The 23765-nt window shown below is 33.5% G+C and overlaps 2 protein-coding genes across 2 annotated transcripts in view; one reads left to right on the forward strand and one right to left on the reverse strand.

Moving 5' to 3' along the window:
* Smp_157540 (putative smad) overlaps positions 1 to 2458 on the forward strand; it is a 33195-nt gene extending 30737 nt beyond the window's left edge. The window contains exon 7 of the mRNA XM_018794996.1: positions 2222 to 2458. Coding sequence (XP_018649353.1) covers positions 2222 to 2345 — 124 coding nt within the window. The 3' untranslated portion in view covers positions 2346 to 2458. The remainder of the gene's footprint in view (positions 1 to 2221) is intronic.
* A 3991-nt stretch (positions 2459 to 6449) lies between these two features.
* Positions 6450 to 23765, reverse strand: part of Smp_157550 (cell polarity protein) — a gene marked incomplete at its 3' end in the record, with an annotated part of 68511 nt that continues 51195 nt past the window's right edge. The window contains exons 17-23 of the mRNA XM_018794997.1: positions 23311 to 23388; positions 22705 to 23199; positions 17675 to 17747; positions 16221 to 16568; positions 14539 to 15064; positions 13271 to 13317; positions 6450 to 6558 (exon numbers count right to left, since the gene is read on the reverse strand). Coding sequence (XP_018649354.1) covers positions 6450 to 6558; positions 13271 to 13317; positions 14539 to 15064; positions 16221 to 16568; positions 17675 to 17747; positions 22705 to 23199; positions 23311 to 23388 — 1676 coding nt within the window. The remainder of the gene's footprint in view (positions 6559 to 13270; positions 13318 to 14538; positions 15065 to 16220; positions 16569 to 17674; positions 17748 to 22704; positions 23200 to 23310; positions 23389 to 23765) is intronic.

Below are 23765 nucleotides of genomic sequence, written 5' to 3' on the forward strand. Positions count from 1 at the left end.
ACCGATGGTTAGAGACCCTGAGTGATATGGCTCAAACTCGTTTGCAATGGTGCAGGTGCATTTACTCTTTGTGCTCTCCCAAATTCTTAATGGCCCTTTTTTTCTCTTTCCAAATTTATTTCATTGGATTATACTCCTTGAATAACATCTTCAAACCCTAATCTTTCCAACTACTACTTTTACATTCACTACCTCTACCACTATGGGATTTGAATCGACAATTGTATCTCTGTACTAATATGGTATGACAACTTGAACTGATGTACGTACGTACGAAGTTCTACGTTTTTGCCGACTGACTGCACTGTTCACTTTAACTGTGATGTAATGAGAGTGAATGATTTTTTGGTATATTTCGGTCTTGGTCAGTGTTAGAATTTAAAAGTACATGTTTCGTCCTATTCAGGATTCATCAGCCAGACATACCAGCATTTGAGTGTTGACACTTACACTGTTAGTCAAACCGAAAATGCTCTATTTCTTCCAACAACTATGCGTTCGTAAGGTTCTTTCTTTGTCTTTTTTGTTATTCTATCGATATGGTTGTTGGCCAATCGCTGTTGGGATCAATTATGATCTGTGTTCTAATTATCTAATTATCACGTGGCTTATTCGCCAATCGGAACACGACTTATGCAGTCATAGCACTGTGCCAAACCAATCACGTATCGACCGGTATGAGAAGCTTAGCATCCTTATTGGTCATTTTCTCTGCTGAGCCCTTCCTGTTGAGTCCAGAACACCGATGTCAGCTTCCACTGTATGAATCATTTATTTCAAACTACAAGCCAAACAGATCACATCACATAGAACCATAAAATAGGAAATAACATTTGTACAAGATCAAGCCAAAAAGTGACTGTGATTGAATAGTAAACCGTATAATAAATAGTCTATAGGTCACAATAAAGCTTATTAATAAGAGAAATACAAATGTACATATTCTAGTTACTTAAGAATTATACTATAAGAATATATGTATAGTATCAGTCCGTAAATAGATCCCAACAGTTGCTATTCATTATTCTCGTCGGGATATAACAATCTGAAATATCAACAAAGGGAAAAATTCAAAAAAAAAACATTGTCATATTTTTTCAAAGTACATTTCTAAATACTTTATAGTTTTTTTCATTTTGATAGGATAATTTACATTTAGCATGTTCATATTGTGAATTCTTTTCAACTAAACTATAATTTATGAATGATCTTTCAGTTATACTAAAGTAACCTTGAGAAAACTCCAACCAATTACAGGGGTTAAAATAGGATTGTGAATTAGTAGCAGCAGCCTTTGCATCAATAGGCCTCAACATACACAAAGGAAAACGCAAGATTCTCAAATACAACACGGAAAACACCAACCCAATGACACTTAATGGCGAAACTCTGGAAGAGGTGGAAACATTCATGTACCTGGGAAGCATCATTGATAAACAAGGAGGATCGGATGCAGATGTAAGGGCGAGGATTGGCAAAGCGAGGACCGCATTCCTACAATTAAAGAACATATGGGACTCAAAGCAACTGTCAACTAATTTCAATGTGAGAATCTTCAATACGAATGTCAAGACAGCTAGTTCTACTGTAGGGAGCTGAAAAGTGGAGAACTACTGAATCCATCGTCAAGAAGGTACATGTATTTATAAATAGTTGTCTACGCAAAATACTCAACATTCACTGGTCGGATACTATCAGCAACAGCGTTTTATGGGAGAGGACAAACCAGCTTCTAGCTGAAGAGGAAATTAAGAAAAGACGTTGGAAGTGGATAGGACATACATTGAGGAGATCACCAAACTGCATCACGAGGCAAGCCCTAACTTGGAATGGTGCAGGGAAGCAGAAAAGAAGAAGGCTAAAGAACACATTACGCTGGTAAATAGAAGCAAATATGAAAAGGATGAATGTTAATTGGAAAGAGCTGGGAAGGATTGTCCAGGGCAGGGTTGGATAGAGAATGGTGGTGGTCGGTGTATGCTCCTCCACGAGGGGTAACAGGAATTAGAATTGGAATAAAAGTTAAACTTTTCATCATGAATATTGACATCAGCTATAATGCCAGTCAATCATATGGATAAATGAATTTCTCACTAAAATAGAATAGTTGATACTTTAATTCTGATTGGTTTGTCCAAAAATTATATTCCCACCTCTTTTTCTTATCAGTGATTAATATTTTTTTACGTTAACAAGAAACCATTTTTATTATTTAATTTAGAAGACAAACAATAACCAGTACACCATGTTGGATAGAAGTACATTTAAATGGACCATTAAAATGGCTTGATCGTGTACTTCGACAAATGGGTTCACCAACACTTCCATGTACATCAGTGAGCTGAGAGAAAAAATTTTGAAAGAAAAAAAACTAAATCAGAACACACCCAATCGATCTCATTCACCTGTTTTATTGTATTATATTATTACTGTTAATTAATCTTCACGGCTGGTAACTAGACACACACACACGCACACAATTATCATCATTAATCCCATCCTTATTTGTTCACTACATATGTTTTGTTTTTAAGATGTCTGTTCTTCTTTGGTTTCTCCAACGGAAAGAATGTAAACGAGAAAGATTCACCACTAATGAAATGATAATGTAATTAACAAAAGTATATATATATATATATATATATATATATATATATATATATATATATTACTATTCGTATCTCCTGTTTTAATGTTTAGTATATAAGTTTTTTTATGATTCTTTGTCAGTCTATTGAAGTTAATTCTGTCATTTCAGCTAGCATTTACGCTATACTTAAAAATAATAATAGTATTGAAGATTTTAGCCGAACACTTAAAGAATGGTGTAATATATACATATGCATATATATGTACACTTGATCTAGGAATAATGAATGAATGATTTGGATAGATTTCTATTGAATTAGCAGCATAGATCATTTTATTAAATCTTTTTTTTTTGTGTTCCCCATAGATTTTTTTATTGATTTGTTCTTCCCTCTTTCGGTTATCCGTTTCTCTGGCTTCTTAGTTAGTATTCTATTTCTTTTTGTCTTGCAGTTGAGTCGATATTCTGTGTACGTGTACTACTACATATTACCATTAATGTTTGTAATACTGATAACACAAACTCTGAATGATAACGTGTTATACAGCTTATATTAAACAATAGTAATGTGTGAATGTATTATTTTGGTCTACGTATACACATTTATTTATTCATTTTGTCCGTTTTCTCCAAGTTGATTATTCGTTGGTTTGTACAAAAGTGTATCTCTCTCTTCTTTTTTTCCTTTCGAATGTTTCTCTTCGAATACTAAGTATTGTTTACCTATAGACAGACAAGTAAAGTACATTTAAGTAAACAAATGACTGTCCTATCTATTCATTCAACTTTAAATTAGTGCACTTTTCTTTTTGTTCTGCGCGGCCAATTCTTTGTTTATTTTGCTTATCTTAGTAAAAATACCCTGTTGCGGATATTATTTTTCTAAACTAATGTATGTTCTCTTCCCCCTTACATATATGTACACGCGAACTTTTCTTTTTTTTTTGTCATCCAAAGTTTTATTATCATCATCGATTTCATTACTTATAATTATGTTGAAATTCTTTCCTTTAAAGAGTATTTAAAAATGGAAAAAAGACACTTTCTGTGTTTGTTTGACAATAGTGGGAAGAGGAATGGATGGGCTAAGGACCTTGTTTATTATTTTCTGCTGTGTATTTGTAATGATGATTATGATATTTATAAGTAGGTCGGCATTTTATTCGTTGGAGTATATTGTTTTAGCATAGGTAAAAGTGGAATCCTACTTTGAAAGAATTCATAGTTTAGTGTATATGGTAATTAGCAGCTTTGTTTTTGTAAGTTATTTAGTTCAAGGTTAAATGTTGATTACTTGAGTACAGTTATATCCATCAAGTGAAAATACATATTTTCAAATTATCGATTTTTTCAAATACATCCACACTAGTTTGTGTAGCGAAATATCGTCTTCGCTTTAAAACGAAGCAATAATGACTATGGTGTATTAACTAAAAGTTTCAGATCGGTCAGTCGTACTGAATTTTAGTTGAAGTTAGTTTGAAAAATTTACTATTCCTAATAAACGGTCATAAATGTGAATTAAAACAATATAGAGAGTGTAGACATAGGTATATCTGTAGTTTTCTTATGGAATACTCATTTTTCCCAACTCATTATTTCAGCTGACATGTTTTAGATAGAATTGAATTCTTTGCTGACGTATCTATTTTAACAAGAATCTTGGGCACTACAAACTCGCTTTTCACTGATGACAAAAGCTGAAACTGGCTTACTTAGTGGTTTCTGTTGCTCACGATCAACAGTTTGTTCTCCATAACCATATGGAGGTAAATTGCTTAAAATTCGTAACGATTGCGATACGTTTACCTCTCTTTATCCCTTAACTGGACAAGATCCGCTGTATTTTGAATCGATATTTAGCTGTATGAGTTGTTACTCTAAATTGCTTGTCTAACCGGTTCTCCGTGGTTTCCAACTGTCTCAAGTCAGTCTGTGACTGGAACTATAAAATCTTATTAAGCACTTAGTCCATAAGCTTCTCTTCGTTTTACAAAAATGAATTGCCATGGTTAGTGGGCTTTTAGAGGACTGCGCATGTGAAACTGCAGTTCACTCCCTGCTTGATTTTTTCTTTAAAGTGCGTCTCAGAAAAGCTGTCGTGTCTGAAGAACGAATATTTTATGTAAATTGGCATCTCAATGTAACTAAAAATTTTAGAAGTGCACTGAGAAGTATGGTGCTTCTGTGAAAATGAGTACTTTTCGTTTCAAACAACTGAGACAATCATTACGCTAAATTGTTTCGTTGTGTATGTAGTTACTTTAGTTTTGCGTCATCCCTTCCGTGTTTAAGAAGCTCTTATTCCATTCCAATTGGGAACATCTTAGGAAACTTACCTTGGTCGAAATAGGAAACTAAAGATTAACACAATCAACCAGACCTAAGCACTTGAACAATGTGACCGTTCATAATCACTAGAGTAATTGGTTGTATAAAAATCCTTGACAATTAAGTTGCCACTGGAAGATGACTTGAAGAATTTGTTTTGGAAATACACGTCAAAAATGCGCAGTATCCAAATTTTACATTGATTTGGATACTATATTACCAGTAAAATGTAAACAGACTAATGAAAAAGAATTATCAAATGCTTTATTTTTAATCTATGAATTTCAAGTACTTTTTGGGTTTGTAAATTGTGAAATAACACAAAAAAACTGTAGACTAAATCGTGTATGAATGAGATCATCGTTGTTAAGTGTATATCAGAATAAATGGTGATTATGAAAGAACACAGTTGTGAAATAAATGCAAGATTATCACCTTATTGAAAACCAAACAAAAACGAAGAGATATAGAAGTAAAAACACTTTATGAAGTATAACGGAAAGTGAAATGCGAGTTATAATGGTTTATCAGTTTTGTCAAGTGTAACTTTAAGTTGAAAAGAATCACAGCACTTTCTGATACAACATAACACATCACTATCATCAATTCTCTTATTCACACAGAGAAAAAATGTTTTACAGAATTTTCCAAAAATGATACGTCAATTTCTTTTTTTAAGAGACAAGGTTATTCGTTGTTCTAATCTTTATTATTATTATTATCATTATCAAAGTTGCACTTTTGGCCGTGAAAATACAATTATCAAAAGAGAAAAAGGAAAACAAATCTATCCAACCATTGTAGACAGTCACGTGTCTTGGTGGTTGATTGGTTGGTTTGTAGAAAGTATGCATAGAAACAAAAACAGTTGAAAGAATATTCTTTCTCAATAATAATATTAGTGATCATCATCATCATCATTATAATTTAGATAATAAATGCTAAAATATCATTAGTGATGAAGTTAGTAATAATAGAAGAAAAATAATAATAATTGGGGTAACGGGATAAAAAATGTATGAAATGCATATAACACATGAATATTTTGAGAGGAATCCATATTGATTACCGAACCCTGCCTACCTTAATCCTCTTTTTTTTTGTAACAATGATTGTTTTTATTCTGTATAAATCTCATTATATTCCACAAAATAAATGCATATAAACGATTATTGTCACATTAAACATATAAGGATTAAGTTGAATTGAGTTATCTTATGAAGTATTTGCTATCATCACAGAATCATATACTTTTGTCTCTTGTATAATGATAAAGAATATTTATTATTTATCACGATAATAATAATACTACTAATAAACAGTAATCGCACTACTAATAAGAGTAGTGTCAATGAATATATAGAGAGAACTGAATGTAGAAAGAATTAGGAAACAATGTTTGAATATAGATTTTTATAAGGTATATTGTTCTTATGATAATACATATATATATATAGATCATATTTCTGATCCAGAGAATTAATAGTTTGTGTACAAATTGTATGCATATGAAGATTTTAAAAAAAAATTAATGATAATTAGATGAATCTATTACTGTTGTATGTATATCAGAATTGTTCGATTGTTTCAAGTCAGATAAGTGTCGATATAATACTTCAGCATCTTCATAAACTTCTCTAAAATCAAGAAAAATAGGAATTCAATAATAATAGAGATTAAATTAAATAGTTGAAAGTAATAGATTGTATTTGTTACAAATTGTTCTCGTATAGGGTACTATTGAAAACCAGGGAGCATTGAATAGTTGTTTTATTTTTGTATGACATTCCTATTCAGTAGTGTATATTCACAATATCCCATTGAGGATCAACAGACGGACATTATCAATCTAGAACTGGGCACAGATGTGCATTGACTTAAGTTGCCATACTTGGTTAGCAAGACTAAGTGGAAAAAAAGAGATCAAAATAATGTAATGGTAATAAACCTTGGGAATATGACTTAAGAAGACAGAGTAGAAAGGTATGCATGAAAAGAATGGAATTCAATATCGAGAGAAATATAAAGAGAGAATGTATCTTGTCAGTTTTGAAAAACACTGAACTATGCCACACAAATTCGTTAACCAATGGTTATGGTTATCATGTAGTCTGGATTTGCTTACATGGCTAATACCAACAGTCAATGAATTCATGGACTTGTGGCATGTTTCGATTCGGACGTCCATAACTTTCTTGTATGCAGATTCTATACAGCCAAGAATTGCTCGTTGAGGCAGGCAATAGTTGGAAATATGTTACAAATGTCCTACCTACCTCAGTTGATAAAGACTTACTGCCTAACAGATTGGTTTGCCAGGTACTATATGCCTAGCCTTAATATGGATCATTCGGATATCCCACGAAATGCAAACAAGGCTCCGAAGACATTTATGATCAAAAGCCTTCAGTTTACACGTGTCTTCTATTTTCATACTTACGCCTGTTACTCCCCGCGGAAGAGCATAGGTCACCCACCAGCACTCTCTATCCAACTCTGTCCTGTTCAATCCTTTCCAGACGCCATTCATTCTTTTCATATCTGCTTTCATTTCCCGACGTAGTGTGTTCTTCTGCCTTCCTCTTTTCTGCTTCCCGTCATAGCCATAAAGTAAAACAGGGTAGCCTCTTGTGCACTATACAAACCATTTGGTTGGTAAATGTATATTTCACCTATACCATAGGTTGGAAAACGCCCAGCACACTTTTTAATGGTTAATATCACTACAGAACCTCCCGGTCTACCGTCGAAATATCGCCATGATCGAGCGTGGGTAAGTATGCTCATATTTTAAAACTTGGTGAAGATTGAATATTTGATCTAAATATCCACGTCTAGTTCTGAAAGTAGCCTGGTCTTCCCGGGTCGGCTCTTTACAGGCCCTAGACAGGCGTTGAAGGTTTATGGAGGCTAATATTTTAGACACTATATTAGTTAAACTGATTTGTCAGTGGTTATCACAGGAGGAACTTCCTCCCTTATTACAGACTGAAGCGACAGCGATCGATACCAGTCAGATAGGATTACATCCGGTTTTCAGACTAGCTAATCTCTCGGTCAACTTAACTTCTAAAACTGGACCAACATCCTTACAGATCTCTGGCATCAGGCCATTGTGGGTCGAACCCAGAGTGTTCAGGTCTTGTCACAAGGACCTAAACATTAGAGTTACTGTGACAGCATTCAATGTTACAACCTAAACTCCAGTCAATGTGACGAATATAACCTACAAACTAAACCGATTTCCATAAAACTCTTTCAACGTAGTTAACTTAATACGTAAGGTTGAACTGATATAAACCGTTCATATATATATGCAATCAGGTTACGCAAAGAGTAAACACAGTTTTCCTTGGGTTAAAGATAATTTAAAAGATTCATAAATTTAGAAATAGAATGTATATATTTGTGTAGTATCTCCTCTAGTGGATAGTAGAATGGAACAGAAAAAAACTCAAATATTTCTTCATGCTTAATAGAAGAAAGTTTATTGTCTATCGTAGTTATTTTAACTATAATGATTAAAAATCTATCTGCATCCCAGAGTTGATATTCACTCAGAACTCAGTAGCTAAGTGTATAACGCGATGACATTTGAAGCGACGGTGCTGGGTTCGAGTCCCAGAGTGAACATCAACTCTGAGATGTAGGTACATCCAGCCGACGAGTCCCAAACAAAACGAAACGCGCGTCCTGGATTCCATTGCTAGCCACTATCCATCTTCGCTTACAATTAATTTTAGTTTTAATGAATGCATAATACTGTGAATTTTTTAATGAGCTGTTATCTTTCCGATAAATATGCATCAGTTCCCATCGAGATTTCAGATGTGTTTTGATGACGAATACCAACTAACATGAAATTGAGAGCTTCCTTCAAAAACCTAGAATTCAAGCAAGTGAACACAATGTCCAGTTATTTAGACTAATGGTCATATTGACAATTGATAAACGGAATTTGATCAACTTCAAGAATTAGAAATATGCCACACCGGTTAAAACTCAGTGATCAACCAGTGTAATTATATGAGTTACTACTTAGATTGCTCAGTGACAACTTAAGTGATTGGGTGATGGACGGTTTGAATTTCATGTGCAGCATCAATATCCTTAATATAAAATATAAACCAAACTGACAAATGAAAACTGATACAAGAGTAGAACAACACATGTAAGCGAACAATTGGTTTCAATTAAATCGTCATCAGCCTGTACTCTAATATACATTAATATTTATACGAAAATGTTAAACCAATCATGGCAATTTGAGTCAATAATCACAATGAAATAGTAGACGTCAATACGCATAATAGTTAAAAGTACAAGTTGATAGTGGGAGGACAGGTGTCATTGAATAAGAAAAAGAGAATTCAGCGAAGAAAATTTTCTTTTCCATGAAATCATTTACTTAAGCTGTACATTCGTATATATAGTTATATGGAAAATATATGTCTATAGGAGGCTAGAAAAGATTGCATTATAAATGGATTCGACAATAAATAACAAATGAGGTGACGTACTAATCAAGGGATAAAGAAGAAAATAATTTATGGGTCAGATAATAGTCCAATTGACAGATATGAAGGAAAGCAACAAACACAAAGGTCATAATAATAATAATAATAATAATAACTGATTAGAATTTAAAATGTAAAACAGCAATTTAAAAAACAAAAAAACCGATAATAATCATGTAAAAGTGCAGAAAAGAAAAAAGGAGAAAAAACGACAACATACCCATTAAGGGAAAAAGGACCAAGGAATGGTGAGAGGTTGAACAAACCGTTTCTGCACGCAAAGTTCAGGCTTGAGTTCATGGATTGCCAATGCCTCAGCAGTGCATAAAATATTGAATCGACCCCCCTTTGATCTGGTTCCTTTGACTCTATAGATCACTTTAAAAGACGAGTCTTTTGGAGCGGTGTGTCCACAGTTGATCAAATGCTCTTGTATCGAACTAGTTATCTTTTAACATTCTCCTTTCAGGAGATAGGATAGTGTTCAGAGATGCGTTTGGAAAGCGATCGCTTTGTTCGGCCTATGTAACATGCTTCACGTGAGCAAGTAAATTTATAAGATACACACCGATGTGGCCCAGAGAGGAAGTTTATCCTTAACACCCCCGCGAATGGTAGGCCGACTAGAGAAAACGATTCGAAGCTTGGCTGTGTAGAAAGTTTTATTCAATGATTTTGAAATCCGTTTATTCAGTATTTCAGCAGCCGTGTCTCCTTTGAATTCCATATCCATACACAAAGTTTTCTTCTATGTAAGAACTCTCGTCTAAATTAGAGCGAATAGTTTCACAGTATTTGAGCGCCGAGTTGATGTAAGACATTAAATAGGAATAATATATTTGTAAAATCTCAGCGAATGAATTTGTAGTAAAGTTTTCTTCTGCACTATCAGATTATTATTATGACCTTTGTGTTTGTCGCTTTCCTTCATATCTGTCAATTGGACTATTATCTGACCCATAAATTATTTTCTTCTTTACCCCTTGATTAGTACGTCACCTCATTTGTTATTTATTGTCGAATCAATTTATAATGCAATCTTTCCTAGCCTCTTGTAGACATATTTTCCATATAACTATATATACGAATGTACAGCTTAAGTAAATGATTTCATGGAAAAGAAAATTTTCTTCGCTGAATTCTCTTTTTCTTATTCGAAGACAGGTGTACTGATAGTAGTAAGAATGTTAAATTACGATAACAAAAGTCATATCAATCGTTAAAGATTGGAAATAGGAGGTCACACGTGGGTAAATAGACTTAGAATAGTCATCACAAAACATTAAAATCATTACGTAATAAGAAGTAATGTAAATAATCAGATAGTGGAGAATACAAACGGAAAGAGGCGGAAAATTACAAACAAATGATAACAAAATTAAAAATAAAATTTAAAAACTAATAATAATAATGTCATTTGTTATGTCCGGCCACGGAAGGGATCGGGGGTTACAAATTTCTTCTGTACATATAAATTGGGGTGAAATGTAAGAATTCCTATGGCTTCAGCTATATGAGGGAGACGGGGACGAACTCCGTTGAGAAATGATAGAGGTATACGACAGATCACTCGAAATGATTTCGATTTATCTACATTATGACCACTATCAACTAGATGTGCCAAGAAAGAACTGCGTATTGTTTTTATCTGACCCTTCCCAAACCATCCTGGTAGACGTTCGCTCATTCGTTGGTTAAGTTACCTAGTAGTACGCCCGATAAAGCTATCTTCACAGGAGCAGCTGAACTTGTAAATGCACATAGAGGAGGCCAACCCAGGTAACTTTTCCTTCGTTTGAGTAGACATCTCTGGTCGACTCGAGAAAGTTAACGCAATGTTGGCTGCGTAGAATGTCCTGCTAATCCCCGTTGAATTGTAGTTGCATGTATAAAAGTTTCTTTCGAACAGTTGAAGTCTCAGACTTCTTTCTTGTATCATACATGTACTTCTTAATGAACGCACTAGGGTAGTCGATCTCTGTGAGTGAGTTATTGATAAATTCCAGCTTCTGACTTAAAGTATCTACTGACCAGATCGTTTTTGTTCTACTAGTGAGGCATCTAACCAAATTTCTCTTATGTCGGATAGGTGTAAAGCTATAGAAGTGAGTATATTGGCAGGTAGAGGAAATTTTTCTATACACACTTCAACTTAAGGAGCCATCACTTCGCCTGCTTAGTGTGATGTCAAGGAAATTCAGATTTTTTTACACTCGCCTTCACCAGTGAAACTAACAGCTGTTGAACTGTTCTAGAAGTTTGTCCTTACTGGTGTTCTGATCTACGACAATGAATGTGTCGTCAATTTAGTAGTAGTATAGATCAAGCTTCTTAATAGCCTCATTAAGTGGTCAATTTTCTAGCTTTTCTAGGAAGAGATCAGCTAGGATTGGGCCTAGAGGTGAGCCCATAGCTATCCCATCTATCTGTCTATAATAAGGATTGTTGAAGACAAAATGGACATTCAGCGTACATCTTAAGAGCAGTTCCTTCAGACAATCTTCAGGCAAGCCAATGTTGATTTGTTTTTCTGATATCTGCTTGCATATAAACTCAATAGTCTCAATAAGTGGTACAAAGATACTACATCCAATGAGAAGATATTTTTCATGCTAACATTTATATTTTCCACTTTGGAAGTGAAGTCGAAAACATCTTTTTACATTAATTTGAACAACTGATTTGTGCAAAGGCTCTAAGATTCGCACTAGCCACTTTGCATTTTTGTAGTAAGGAGAATTGTACATATCTAGAACTGGGCGCAGACGAAGACCTGGTGTATGAACTTTAGGCGAACCGTGCAGTCGCGGTGTATAAGATCCAGTGGGTTTAGTGGAATCGTGAATCTCTGTCGCAATTATTCCTTTTTTCTTTAGATCCTTAAGAGAATTCGCCAATTGTTTCTCTACTTTTTTTATTAATGTCATAATTACTGGTAACTTTTTGAAATTTGCTGGATCACTAAGCATCGCTCCCATTTTTTTAATGTAATCCTTTTTGTTCATCAGTACTATACCTCCTCTCTTATCAGGTTTGTTTATGATCAAGGTTTCATCCTTTCTTAGTCTCGTTAATGAGTCTCGGTGCTGTTTGGTTAGTAGATCATTTATGGTACCTTTACTATTCTTGTATTGTTGGCAGCTATCAACTAAAGTGGTCTTAAACCTAGCTAGGTCCTCCAATGAGGTAGGAATCAAGTCAGTTATTTGTGAAAATAAATTCTTAAACTGTACATCAGTATCTAGTTGGTTGATTCTATGTCTACTATTACAGAGTTGCGATTGCAGGACTTCTAGGTGAGCTTCAACCTCCTAACTTCAAAAGTATGTCTTAGTTCAACAACTTGAATCTCTGGATTTAATAGAAACTTTTTAGCGTGATATAGATTGAATTAAAGCATGTTCCATGCACGATTGCGATGGTGCACGCTGACTGATCAATTCTTATCCAATCAGCGCTAATCGATGTTTGGAGAATACTCTAGAATCTTCTCATGTAAAAACTATAAATATACTAACGTATTTCTTATTGTGCTTCTTACTTCCATCTACCCGTGTTATTCGGAATATAATATCTTTCCTGTCCAACCGTGTTCTGATTTGGGGACTTGTCGAGTGAATTGGTGTCCAAGAATACCAAGCAATAGGAATAGCTGGGTCGTAATAAGAGAAATTATAACAAAACTAGTTCACGAACACCACTAATGACGTTTATCTTTTCTATCAGTCTATATTATAATTTAAGTTTATGAATAACAAATGTATAAAACAGGAAATATATAAATAAATAAATAAATAAATATATATATATATATATATATATAACTACTGACCTGGTTGCTTTCTGTTTGGAAGTAACATCATCACAAGTTGGTATATACTAAAATAAAAATATTTGAAAATAAACAACACTAAGTTTAACTCTTTGACACGACCACTTAACATAAATCGATGAGCAAAATAGTTTTTATGTTTTACGTCCTTATTAAAATCCCTCTGAACCAAGGAGCTAATATGATTATTTATTACTAGATCAAGAGTGAAGTGTAAATATTTTTAATGTGTGGTGTTTATAGGCAGTCCACAGGAATCTATGTAATGCCAAATACATGGAGCATTGGATGGAGTGTTAGCACTAATAGAATAATGATTTAGTTTAACATCTCAATTCGTAAAAAACCGAATTTTTGACGTTTCGTATAAATTGCTTCTTTAAATAAATAAATAACTAAATAAGCTTAGTGCAGAGAAACATTGAAAAATATTTAGTACAATCAAAACAAATCGGATTGTGTTGTTATCATATCAATCACGTTAAAGGTGAAATACTATATGTATGTGTATTTATGTACACCTAGGTGGCTGTGAAAAATATGATATCTGTAATGTGGAGGATTCGAGTTAAATTGTATATTAATGTTGTGAGATTTGAACAGATTAAATGTGATCAGTAGAGTTAAAATGTGTCGGGTGTAGGGAAAGTATCCTTCAAAGACAATGGAAGATGATCGCGCAATATTGTGAATTGATTGAAATTAGACCAGTACATCACTGAACCTTCTCAACAATGACAAATAAACAGATATTTAACACTTCATTATTATCAACATATTAGTTGTTTTAAACTAGATATTCTCTACTATTGAGAGAAAACAGGAATTACTGTTCAAATTTAAATTAACTTCCACTTTTTATATACAACAAAATTATCAGGTTGGTGGCTAAATGATTTAAGATTTAGTCAGCACTGTGTAAATTCCAGACACACTACTCATTTCTGTCTCGGTCAGCCGGATAGTATCATTAATCTACAAATAAAAGGCATGACTTAACATTGAGTACACAAACCTATAAACTGAGTTGCAGCAGTTAAATTAAAAATTGTAGTACAATAAGCCATAGTTTTTAAAGCATTGGGTATCAAGTTCAAGTTTTGATCGGAATATCAGCTGAAAAAGTTCCAAATGGAATAAAGTTCAGCGCATCTTGAATTCCATCGTAAACATCTACCAAGACAATATATCCAAACAATGAATAAGATCATGTGACGTAATAATGAATATACTTTATGGATATTAAATTAGAAATAAACCAATCTTACCTCCATAACTGACTCATAAGCTGTTGAACATGAGCTGATTTCAATATCATACAGACGATTCACAGTACTTTTAGATAAACTAGTAAGATGATGTTGGTTAGCTGAAGAGATGGAACGATGTTGTGACTGTTGTTGTTGTTGACTTGTTAACTCTTTAATTGTTTTATTAAACAGTGTTGTTGTTTGAACAATGTCAGTATTATTAGTGGTAGTATTATTGCTATTTGTCAATAATAATGGCATACATGATAACGGACTATTTAAAGATGAATTTGGTAAAAACGATAGATCAGCATACTTTGTTGTTTGTAATTGTGTTAAACTGGTATCCTCAGGTTGGTTTACAACCACATTTTCTGTAGTTGTTTGAGTGATATTAATCTGAGGTGCGAAAGAAGCGGGATATTTCGCATCCAGTAATGTTACTTGTTCATTACTTGGATTCGATAGATCAGATTTATGATCATTAGTGTTATTTATTTGAATATTATGTGCAGTATCATAAATATGGATTGGAGGTTCAAGTCTAAAAATAAACATTTCAAAAACTATATATATATATATACCTTGTAACTGAAAAGCTATATCAGTGTATTTTGCTTAGGATGCACAGATACCGGGAAATTACAAACTATTACTAATAATTTCAGATCCGCTTGATTAAATTGAGTTGGTTCACTCGCCTTCTCCACTGCGTGTCATTTGTTTTCGTTTCGTTCTTTCTTCTTCGCTTCCTTCGCTACGTCTCTCTGATTGTTTGTTCCGATCAACGATTGTACAAAATATACGTATTCGAAATTCATTTTCGTATTCAACTTATTCAATTCCGTTATTCAATAACGCGGTTTAAGTCGATGACCATATAAGAGGATTGGCGACATATATTTCAATAACAATCATTCATACGATCCAAACGGAGTCAGATACTGGTCCACAAAAAAGTCAGTTAGTAAACCAATGGTAAGCAAGCAACATTAAAAATCTGTTCTTCAAATACACTATAACTCACATATCGTCATATGACTTAGCCGTTTAACACGAAGGAAGTTAGTATTCAGTGTAATCCGTAACAGACGGTTACGTATAATGTTGATAAATTCATTTTTCTTGGTTGTTTTAAACTTCCTATTGACGTTAAGGATTGTGATTATTTGATCTCTCACGTTACGTGGATTCTGAGCGGATTGACTCTATATTGCCATTAAGTCGCAAGCATTATAAGCACAGATGGATGGTGTCTTTCATTGAAATCCAGGATGGGTGTTTCGTCCCATCTGGGGCTCGTCAGCTAGATATACTTGCATCTCAGAAATTATGTTCACTCTGGGACTCGGACTTAGTATCATTCGCTTTGACAGGGTGAACATTAACTCTGAGATGTATATACATCCAGATGACGAGTTCCAAACAAGACGAAGAGCACGTCCTGGATTTCACTATCAGCTACCACTCATCTCTGCATATATTGTTGATAAATGTTGATTGAGGGTTTCGAATGACCTTTAAAAAAAAACTAACTAAACACATCGTTCTGTTTTCGGTTTCATTTCAAATTATCTAGCAGTTTGATATACATTATAACCGTCAACCGTCTTGTTATTACTTAATCATTTATAAGTGGAAGGATTATAATGTAATAATAATCATTTAAGATATGATGTTAAGAAAAGAAAACTATCTACCTTTCATGAAGTGTTGCATAACAAGATGAACGTGATCTTTCATTAGAATTAGTAATTTTGTTGTTTGCATAAAGTTGTAAGTCGATTGACTGATCCGATTGAGGTTTAAGTAAATTCTTTGTTGAACTTTCTACATATAAATGATTTTGTATAGTTGAAAGTGTATTTGCATGATTTGGTAAATTTATTAAACAATTATTTCTTTTCTCTATAGCACTATCATTTTCACTAGATAAAATTGTTCGAACACTATCATCTGTAGGTAATTGAGTTTCTGCAGTATTTTCGAAATCTGATATTGTATTCTGATCACCAGTAGTACGTCGATGAGCAGTTGTTTTAACTAGACTAAAATAGGAAAGTAGAAGAAAAGAGAAAGAAGCAATAAAAAATGTTTTCTTGTCCAAATTAGTTTTGTAAAGATTTTGTGTAAGTTGAACGTAATTTATATTGTGACTTGAAATCAAGTTGGAGAATTATTCAACATTGAAAAGCCAGTGAACGTAATTCCTGATAATTTAAAACTCCCAAAATAACGCGCATTTACAGAATCCAATAAGATCGAACTAACGACTCTTGAGATATTTTTCTACATATGGTAGGACAATCTATTTCTTAGTTTCTGAGGTTGGTTTTCGACAATGAGTTGATTCGTAAAAAATGTCCTCATTAAGTTGCTGGGGTACCCATTCTTAGCAAGGCGGATAGTTGATGAGCACCTTCGATTTTTTGTGTGGCAAGATTACTGGAGCGTCTCTACAATGCACAGCTTAAAATTATACGATAAAAAATGTTTGTTTTGTTTAAAATGCTAGCAACTTTTTTCGCTTTTATTTTGAGAAAGCTCATTAATTGAATTTCGAAAATGCATGAAGTCGAGATGATTTTACCAGAAAACAAAAAATTCTCTGATCTCAGAGAACAAAACACTTTTAAAATCCTATACCTCAGCTAAAACTACTATCCATCATCTCAAAAGATTCATGTTGATAATAGTAAGTCTTGTTGAAGATTCGGAAGGGAATTCTCATGGTGAGTTGACGTGTTTGTGTACGTAGCCGTAAAGATGGATTGGTATGGGAAGTTCTAAATTAGAACAAGAAAGATGTTTAGTACCTAATGACTTCTAGTAAGTTTCTGACTGATACCTCAATTAGTGACAAACAATCTTTGGTACCTATGGCAATACTCAAAATAATCTCTCCCTCTCCCCATAAGTTATAATTTCTACTTATAGGGCGATGTGGATATTGTTGGACTTGAAGGGTTCCATCTCAGACTGACTTGAAATTTTAGCGGGTATCTAGTCTAAGTCAGTCTGTCATATGAAGCCCTTGATAATTCCTCAAAAGACTTTGGAAGCCGGGGAATCGTTAAAAGTATATATATATATACTATAGGTGGACATCAAACTGTAGATAATAGTTTTATTAAATCAAGACAATAATACTAACCTGAATAATTTACTGATTACAGTTTTGGGATGTGCTTTTCTCATACGAACAGCTTCATTGTCGATACATTTTGCTATAGTGTAAAGCAATGAAAAAAATTTAAAGGAAATACAACTCATTAAACCAAGAATGATGGTGTTTGTGCTGCACAAATTTCGCGTATGCTTTACGTTCTATTCAAAATGAAGAGTGTATTCAGTAGTATATCAACTAACATGAAATCGATTTCCGTTTACAGTAGATTCTGTTTAATCATGTGGATAAAGATAAGCAATTACTCGTCATATCATCCTTATTTACAGGTAAATAAATCAGTTAGTATGTTGAAGAATGAAGAGATGCGTATGAATATGCTTTAGTAAACACAGACAAAAAATAGTCCATATTTCAAAGAACTGGATACTATCTGCAGGTGGACATGAAGTTGATACGTCAACGATAATCAAGCACGTGACAAGATGATTTAAGATCATATGATAAATTAGATGCGATTGTGGAGAAGTTATATATATACATAGCTTTTCTAGGGCTAATGTCGGTCCTAAAACCGGGTAAAGGAGGGCTGGGCGTGGGGTCGGCAATCCCATCCTGTAGAAAACAACCTTGCTAAAAAAACGTTAACCTAAATAAACTAATTAAAACACTTAAAATCTGCTCTGGGAGTTGAATGGAGAATTATGAAGCCTCATGGTGAAAGCCGAGATTCTTCGGAAGTCACGAGGGCGATTCCACTTGTAACAACCAGAGCAACAACTAATACATACCTCGGTCACTGTCTATATATTCTTATCTTAGTTAGTCTAGCCGTCTACAAATACCCATAAGTTGTGAGTATCTTAATAGGCTTGAAAAAAACAGAACTTAACAGACATTGTTTTTCTCATTTTGAATAGTTGGGCTAATCAAGGGCTGGTGGGTGAATTTAAATTGATTAGTACTGATTGTTAGACTTTTTGTGTAATTTGAAGGCAGTATTCATCATGGACTAACATCATATAGAGAATGAATGAAAAGTGAGAGGTGATAGAGAGCAGTTCGGTACCAATTCGACTATTTTATACAAAATAACTCCATACTAGTGTATAAGTATGAGATAAAACATGAACTGTTTGAAATTGATAGATTATATACACAGTTAAGGGGAAGGCAATGAAAGGAAAACACACATTTATTCATTACATTTTATAGAACTTTCTTGTTGTTATTTTGACTCAAATTTATACAAGAAACAGAATGCATTAAACCAACAGAGTATGAAACCATGTCGTCACAATATTTTCTCGAGGAAAAAAAACGGTATTAGTGATGGACTCAATCTATAATAAAATAACCCCATAAGTGCATAGGATGAATACAAGGCGAACACATTTGAACATATTCTGTACATAATTTTGTAGTATACAGATGAATTTATGTACTATTCTGTTGAATTGATTTATGAAAAAATATATATACACATATATCGCTGAAATTAATTGCAGTACATTTCATTTCCACAACTAGAGGGGAAAATATATGAAGAGTCAGGTAAGGGAATTTCTGTGTTACAATTATGTAGTCATATCTAAATAAAAAATGTTATGTCTGAAGAATATTTAACTGGTTTTATATTTGTACTGGGACTTCTGAATTCAACAACGTTCAGTGAGAACATAAAGACTAATGATGTAGATTGATTTAGTCCCGGAAATAAATCCATGAATACACTCACTTATAAATTGATGATTACTAAATAACTATTACACAGTTGATTACCACAAATTACTAAAAAAAACCAAGCTATAAATATTAAATTAAAATAAATCAATGTTGTATTAAACAAAACATCACACTGAAAATAAGACGAATATTACACTCAGTATTCGTCATGTTGAAATAAAAATCAAAAGTAATACTGTACACAAATCAAAATGAGTTTAAAAAAAAGGAAGTGATTGTATTGTTTTTGTATCCTGTTATAACAGAATATAATAAGTTAGAAGATGGATAACTAAATTAACAATAACATAAACTTTAGAAAATTGTAAAGATAAATAAAATTAGAGTTGGAAAACCCTGATTCCAAACCAATGGTGCACATGGGCTCCAGTATCCTGAGGGAACAAATGGCGTATGAATCAATCGTTGGTCACTGGCTACCATGGGACTGCATCTCCTCACGATGCTCCACTGCCTCGTGGGTTAGGCCTTTAGGTCAAGGGCTCGGGATGTGGCCCCCTAAGAAAACCACCTGCTTCAATTTGGGCACCTCGACAGTATCACAGCCCTCACACAAATCAAATGAGATTTGTGCGGTGCATATATATCTGGTGCCCCTTTGTACCAATATTTATATGTTTAAATAAATAAATAAATAACTTGATAGAAGTTCAATGAAATTATAGAAATAACAAACTGATGGATAAACTCATTTTGTATTGATTGTTTGAATTTTCCCATTGGTTAATCTCTTTATGGAATATGTGTATCCTGTGCGGATTACCTTGATATTCCCACTAAATCCGCATAAAATGCACCTATGCCAAAAGAAACTGATCAATTGCAGTTCTAAGCATTAATAGGAAGATTCAAACAATTAATACAAATGAATTAAACTTCACCCTACTGTACAAGTCAGTGGTTATCTAGACAAAGTAGCTAAGTGGATAATGCGATGGAGTTTGAAGAGGACGGGAATGGATTAGAGTTCCAGAGTGAACATTAATTTTGGGATGCAGGTATATGCAGCTGACGAGTCCAAACTAGGATGGAATGTCTATCCTGGTTTTCACTGCCAGCTATCATCCATCAATCTCAGCTTGTAGATAAACTTATTCTAATAAATTCCCCAAATAGATTTGATGAGATCTGGTTCCGATAGCTTCAACAAAATAGTAAATGTAACTGTTGGTAGAGAAGAAAAATGAACCTATCTCGCATTTCGTTTTACATCAATACCAGGAGCTATGTATGTGGGATGAATGAATCAATTTATTCAAGTTCTCTCCACCTATTGTTAACTGATGTTTTGATTAGGTAGCTCGAAACTCGATAACAAAAAAAGTACGAATGAAAAAGAAATTTACTGATAAAGTCTATAACTGTAAGGATGACTGATGAAAGACTAAATCTCTCAGTTGATTAATGATCATCAAGATTTATAGATGGAACTTGTCAGTAGGTAAGAAAAGTTTTGTTGTAAATAAAGTTTGTTTATTATTTTTCTTAATTCGATGTCAAAAAGACATTCAATGAGCATATCGTATACAGGTGATTGGTTTACAGAAAGAAAAGTCAGTCAGTTACAATATACAATATTTTAGAGCAATACGCAATCTGTTTTTTTTCTTTAGAACAACTCAGATTATAAATCACAATAGAACTAAAAATAGTTTATGCAAAAGGAAGTTTTATGGAACTGTATAAGAGCATCATGAAGGAAATCTCATGATTGTTTGACAACCTATTCGTGTCTATCATCATTTACTACTGGAAATTCAATGTGGGACATATTGTCTATAGCTAATTTACGATATTTTGATGTTTGTTACTCATGAGTAGCAAAACTTTGCAAATTAAAACTATTGTGGTTTATACTGACAGATAAAAGTAGTATGTAGCGGAAATAGGAAGGGGAATGCCTGGCAGCAGGAAAATGAATTGAAGAAAACAGAAACGAAATAGGAGAGAAAGCAAAATAACAACATAGTTAGAAAAATAATGGAGCAGGTAAAGGACAACGCAAAGATGTGCAAATGTATTTAATGAATGATTTTCATATTTTACTAAGCCACTGTGTAATTTTGCAGGCAGTCAGGGATTTGTGCCATGTTTTGGTCTCGCCAACCATAGCTTTCTTCCAAACTACTTCTAAACTATAAAACATAACATGTCGGGGCAGTCGGTGGTTGGGCATACGTAACACGTGTCTCAGACATCTCAACTGATGACTTTTCACTACTTCATCAATCGATTTGCCATCCTTACCTAGTACCCTTTTCCTAACAACTGCACTACTTACTCAATGGTCCCAGAATATACGAGCAATGCTTCGAAGACATCTATGATCGAATACTAGTAGCTTACAAATATCCTCTACTCTTACCGGCCATGTTTCACTGCCATAAAGTAGGGCAGCACAAACAATAGATTGGTTTTCCCGAACTGAGTGTTCGTTCACTACATAATCACCTAATATCAGAATGTCATGATGACAGTAACATAACTCAATCGACAAAAATCATCTGTATAAATCTACAACGCAATTAATCAATGAGCTGAAAATAAGTAACATATGGGAAAGTTATTTTTCACATCTTGTTATCCCTAATTTCAGAATAGGAATCAAACTATTGGAAAAAGACGGTTTCTGATAATTAAAATTGACAATGTGAATAAACCTGACAGGTATCGACCAATCTATGGTAGAAATCGTAGCTGTTGAAAGAAAGCGATGGAAATGAGTGCTAATTGACCAAGTAAAATGATAAGTAAACGATTTCCCATGAAACATCATCTCTAATAAGCGAGTATAGTTTAAAGTAAACGGAATTTAGATAAGTACAACTAGTCGAATTACAAAGCAGTATTGATTAAAATGACTGAAAAAACAGACAGACGCCAACGGTTTCTCCTTTTTTTAGTCTGTTTAATTGTTACATTCGCCATTGAGATTCTTTTAATATAAATGTGAACTGATGCGAACTCTATAGAACGGCCATTGCCATATACAACACTTTATCAGTTACTCTCAAACAATAAAATCCAGGAAGATAGGAGCGCAAAGAAAGATTGATATTCAATGAAGTCAGGATAGTCAGATTTTAAAAAGAACAACTCCGCGTATATATATAGTAATATGCAATTACTTTGAGACAATGAAACTACCAGACTAAAGGGGATATAACAGCAAAGGTCACTGATGAAATACGATTCACAAAGATATAACGCAGTTGTATTCTTACCAGATGAAACTATGATTTGTTAGCAAAGAACTACATAAACTGAGCACTCCTTAGCAGTAATTTAGGAAAAGAAAAAAATTATCTCACCATTTTGTTTATTATACATGCTATCAACATCAACAACGGAATTATGCGCTCTTCTTTCTATATTTTTATCAGGTTGTTGATCAACACGATTATTATTATTATTTTGTAAAGAAGAAAATGAATTAGGCATATCGACAATAAGTTGTAGTTCTTCTGAATTCAACGCTGTTCTCGGTTTTAACACTGGACCATTCCACGAGGCTGGATCAAATGGTACAAGTACCATTTGACTAAAATCTATTCTCGGTTGACGATATACAACACGATATTTGCATTTTTTATCACTTAAATATTTACCATGTTTATAGTAACATTTATGTAAAGTGGATTTATTAGTTATTGGATTTTTCTTAATATTCATATTTAATGTCTGGTCACCAGCATCGCCAGAGACTGACGAAAGACTTAATTCACTGAATAAATCTAATTTATAACTATAACGTTCAGTTTCAGGATCAGACAGAGTAGTAGCATCATAATTCAAATCGGAATCATCTGTTAAACATTGATAACATGTCATTGATGACTTATCACGATCCATATCATCATCATCATCACTGTCATGATCATCATCAATAACAATGTTATCATTTGATTGGTATTTACATAGATTATGTTGATAATTACATAATATTTCTGTTGATGACGATGAATAATTTGAAAGACGTTTTTTTGAACTTTGGTCTGAAAGTGTAAAGACATAGAGAGGAAAAAAAATAATGCTATGATAATTACATAAATCATATTATTAGTATTTATCCATAAATGACAGTTTTATTTACAGTTGAAAAACAAACTATTTATTGACATAGAATTGGTAACCAGGTACAATATCATTGGCCTTTGACTGAGGCTGTGAATCATGTTGGTAGATTCTGGGTGGCATGATTGTTCGATTATCAATCCACTGGCTCGCAATTCTATTGTCGCGCTAAATAGCGTGCAATATTCATCAATATTAGCTCTTACGATTTCCCTCCACTCTTCAAACGTAAAATAGTTACTCAAGAGTGACACTATCAGGCAGTCACATGGAAATAATGAAATGTGAAATGTTTATG

Source organism: Schistosoma mansoni, chromosome 1, assembly GCF_000237925.1.
Source record: "Schistosoma mansoni strain Puerto Rico chromosome 1, complete genome".
NCBI classification, from domain to species: domain Eukaryota; kingdom Metazoa; phylum Platyhelminthes; class Trematoda; order Strigeidida; family Schistosomatidae; genus Schistosoma; species Schistosoma mansoni.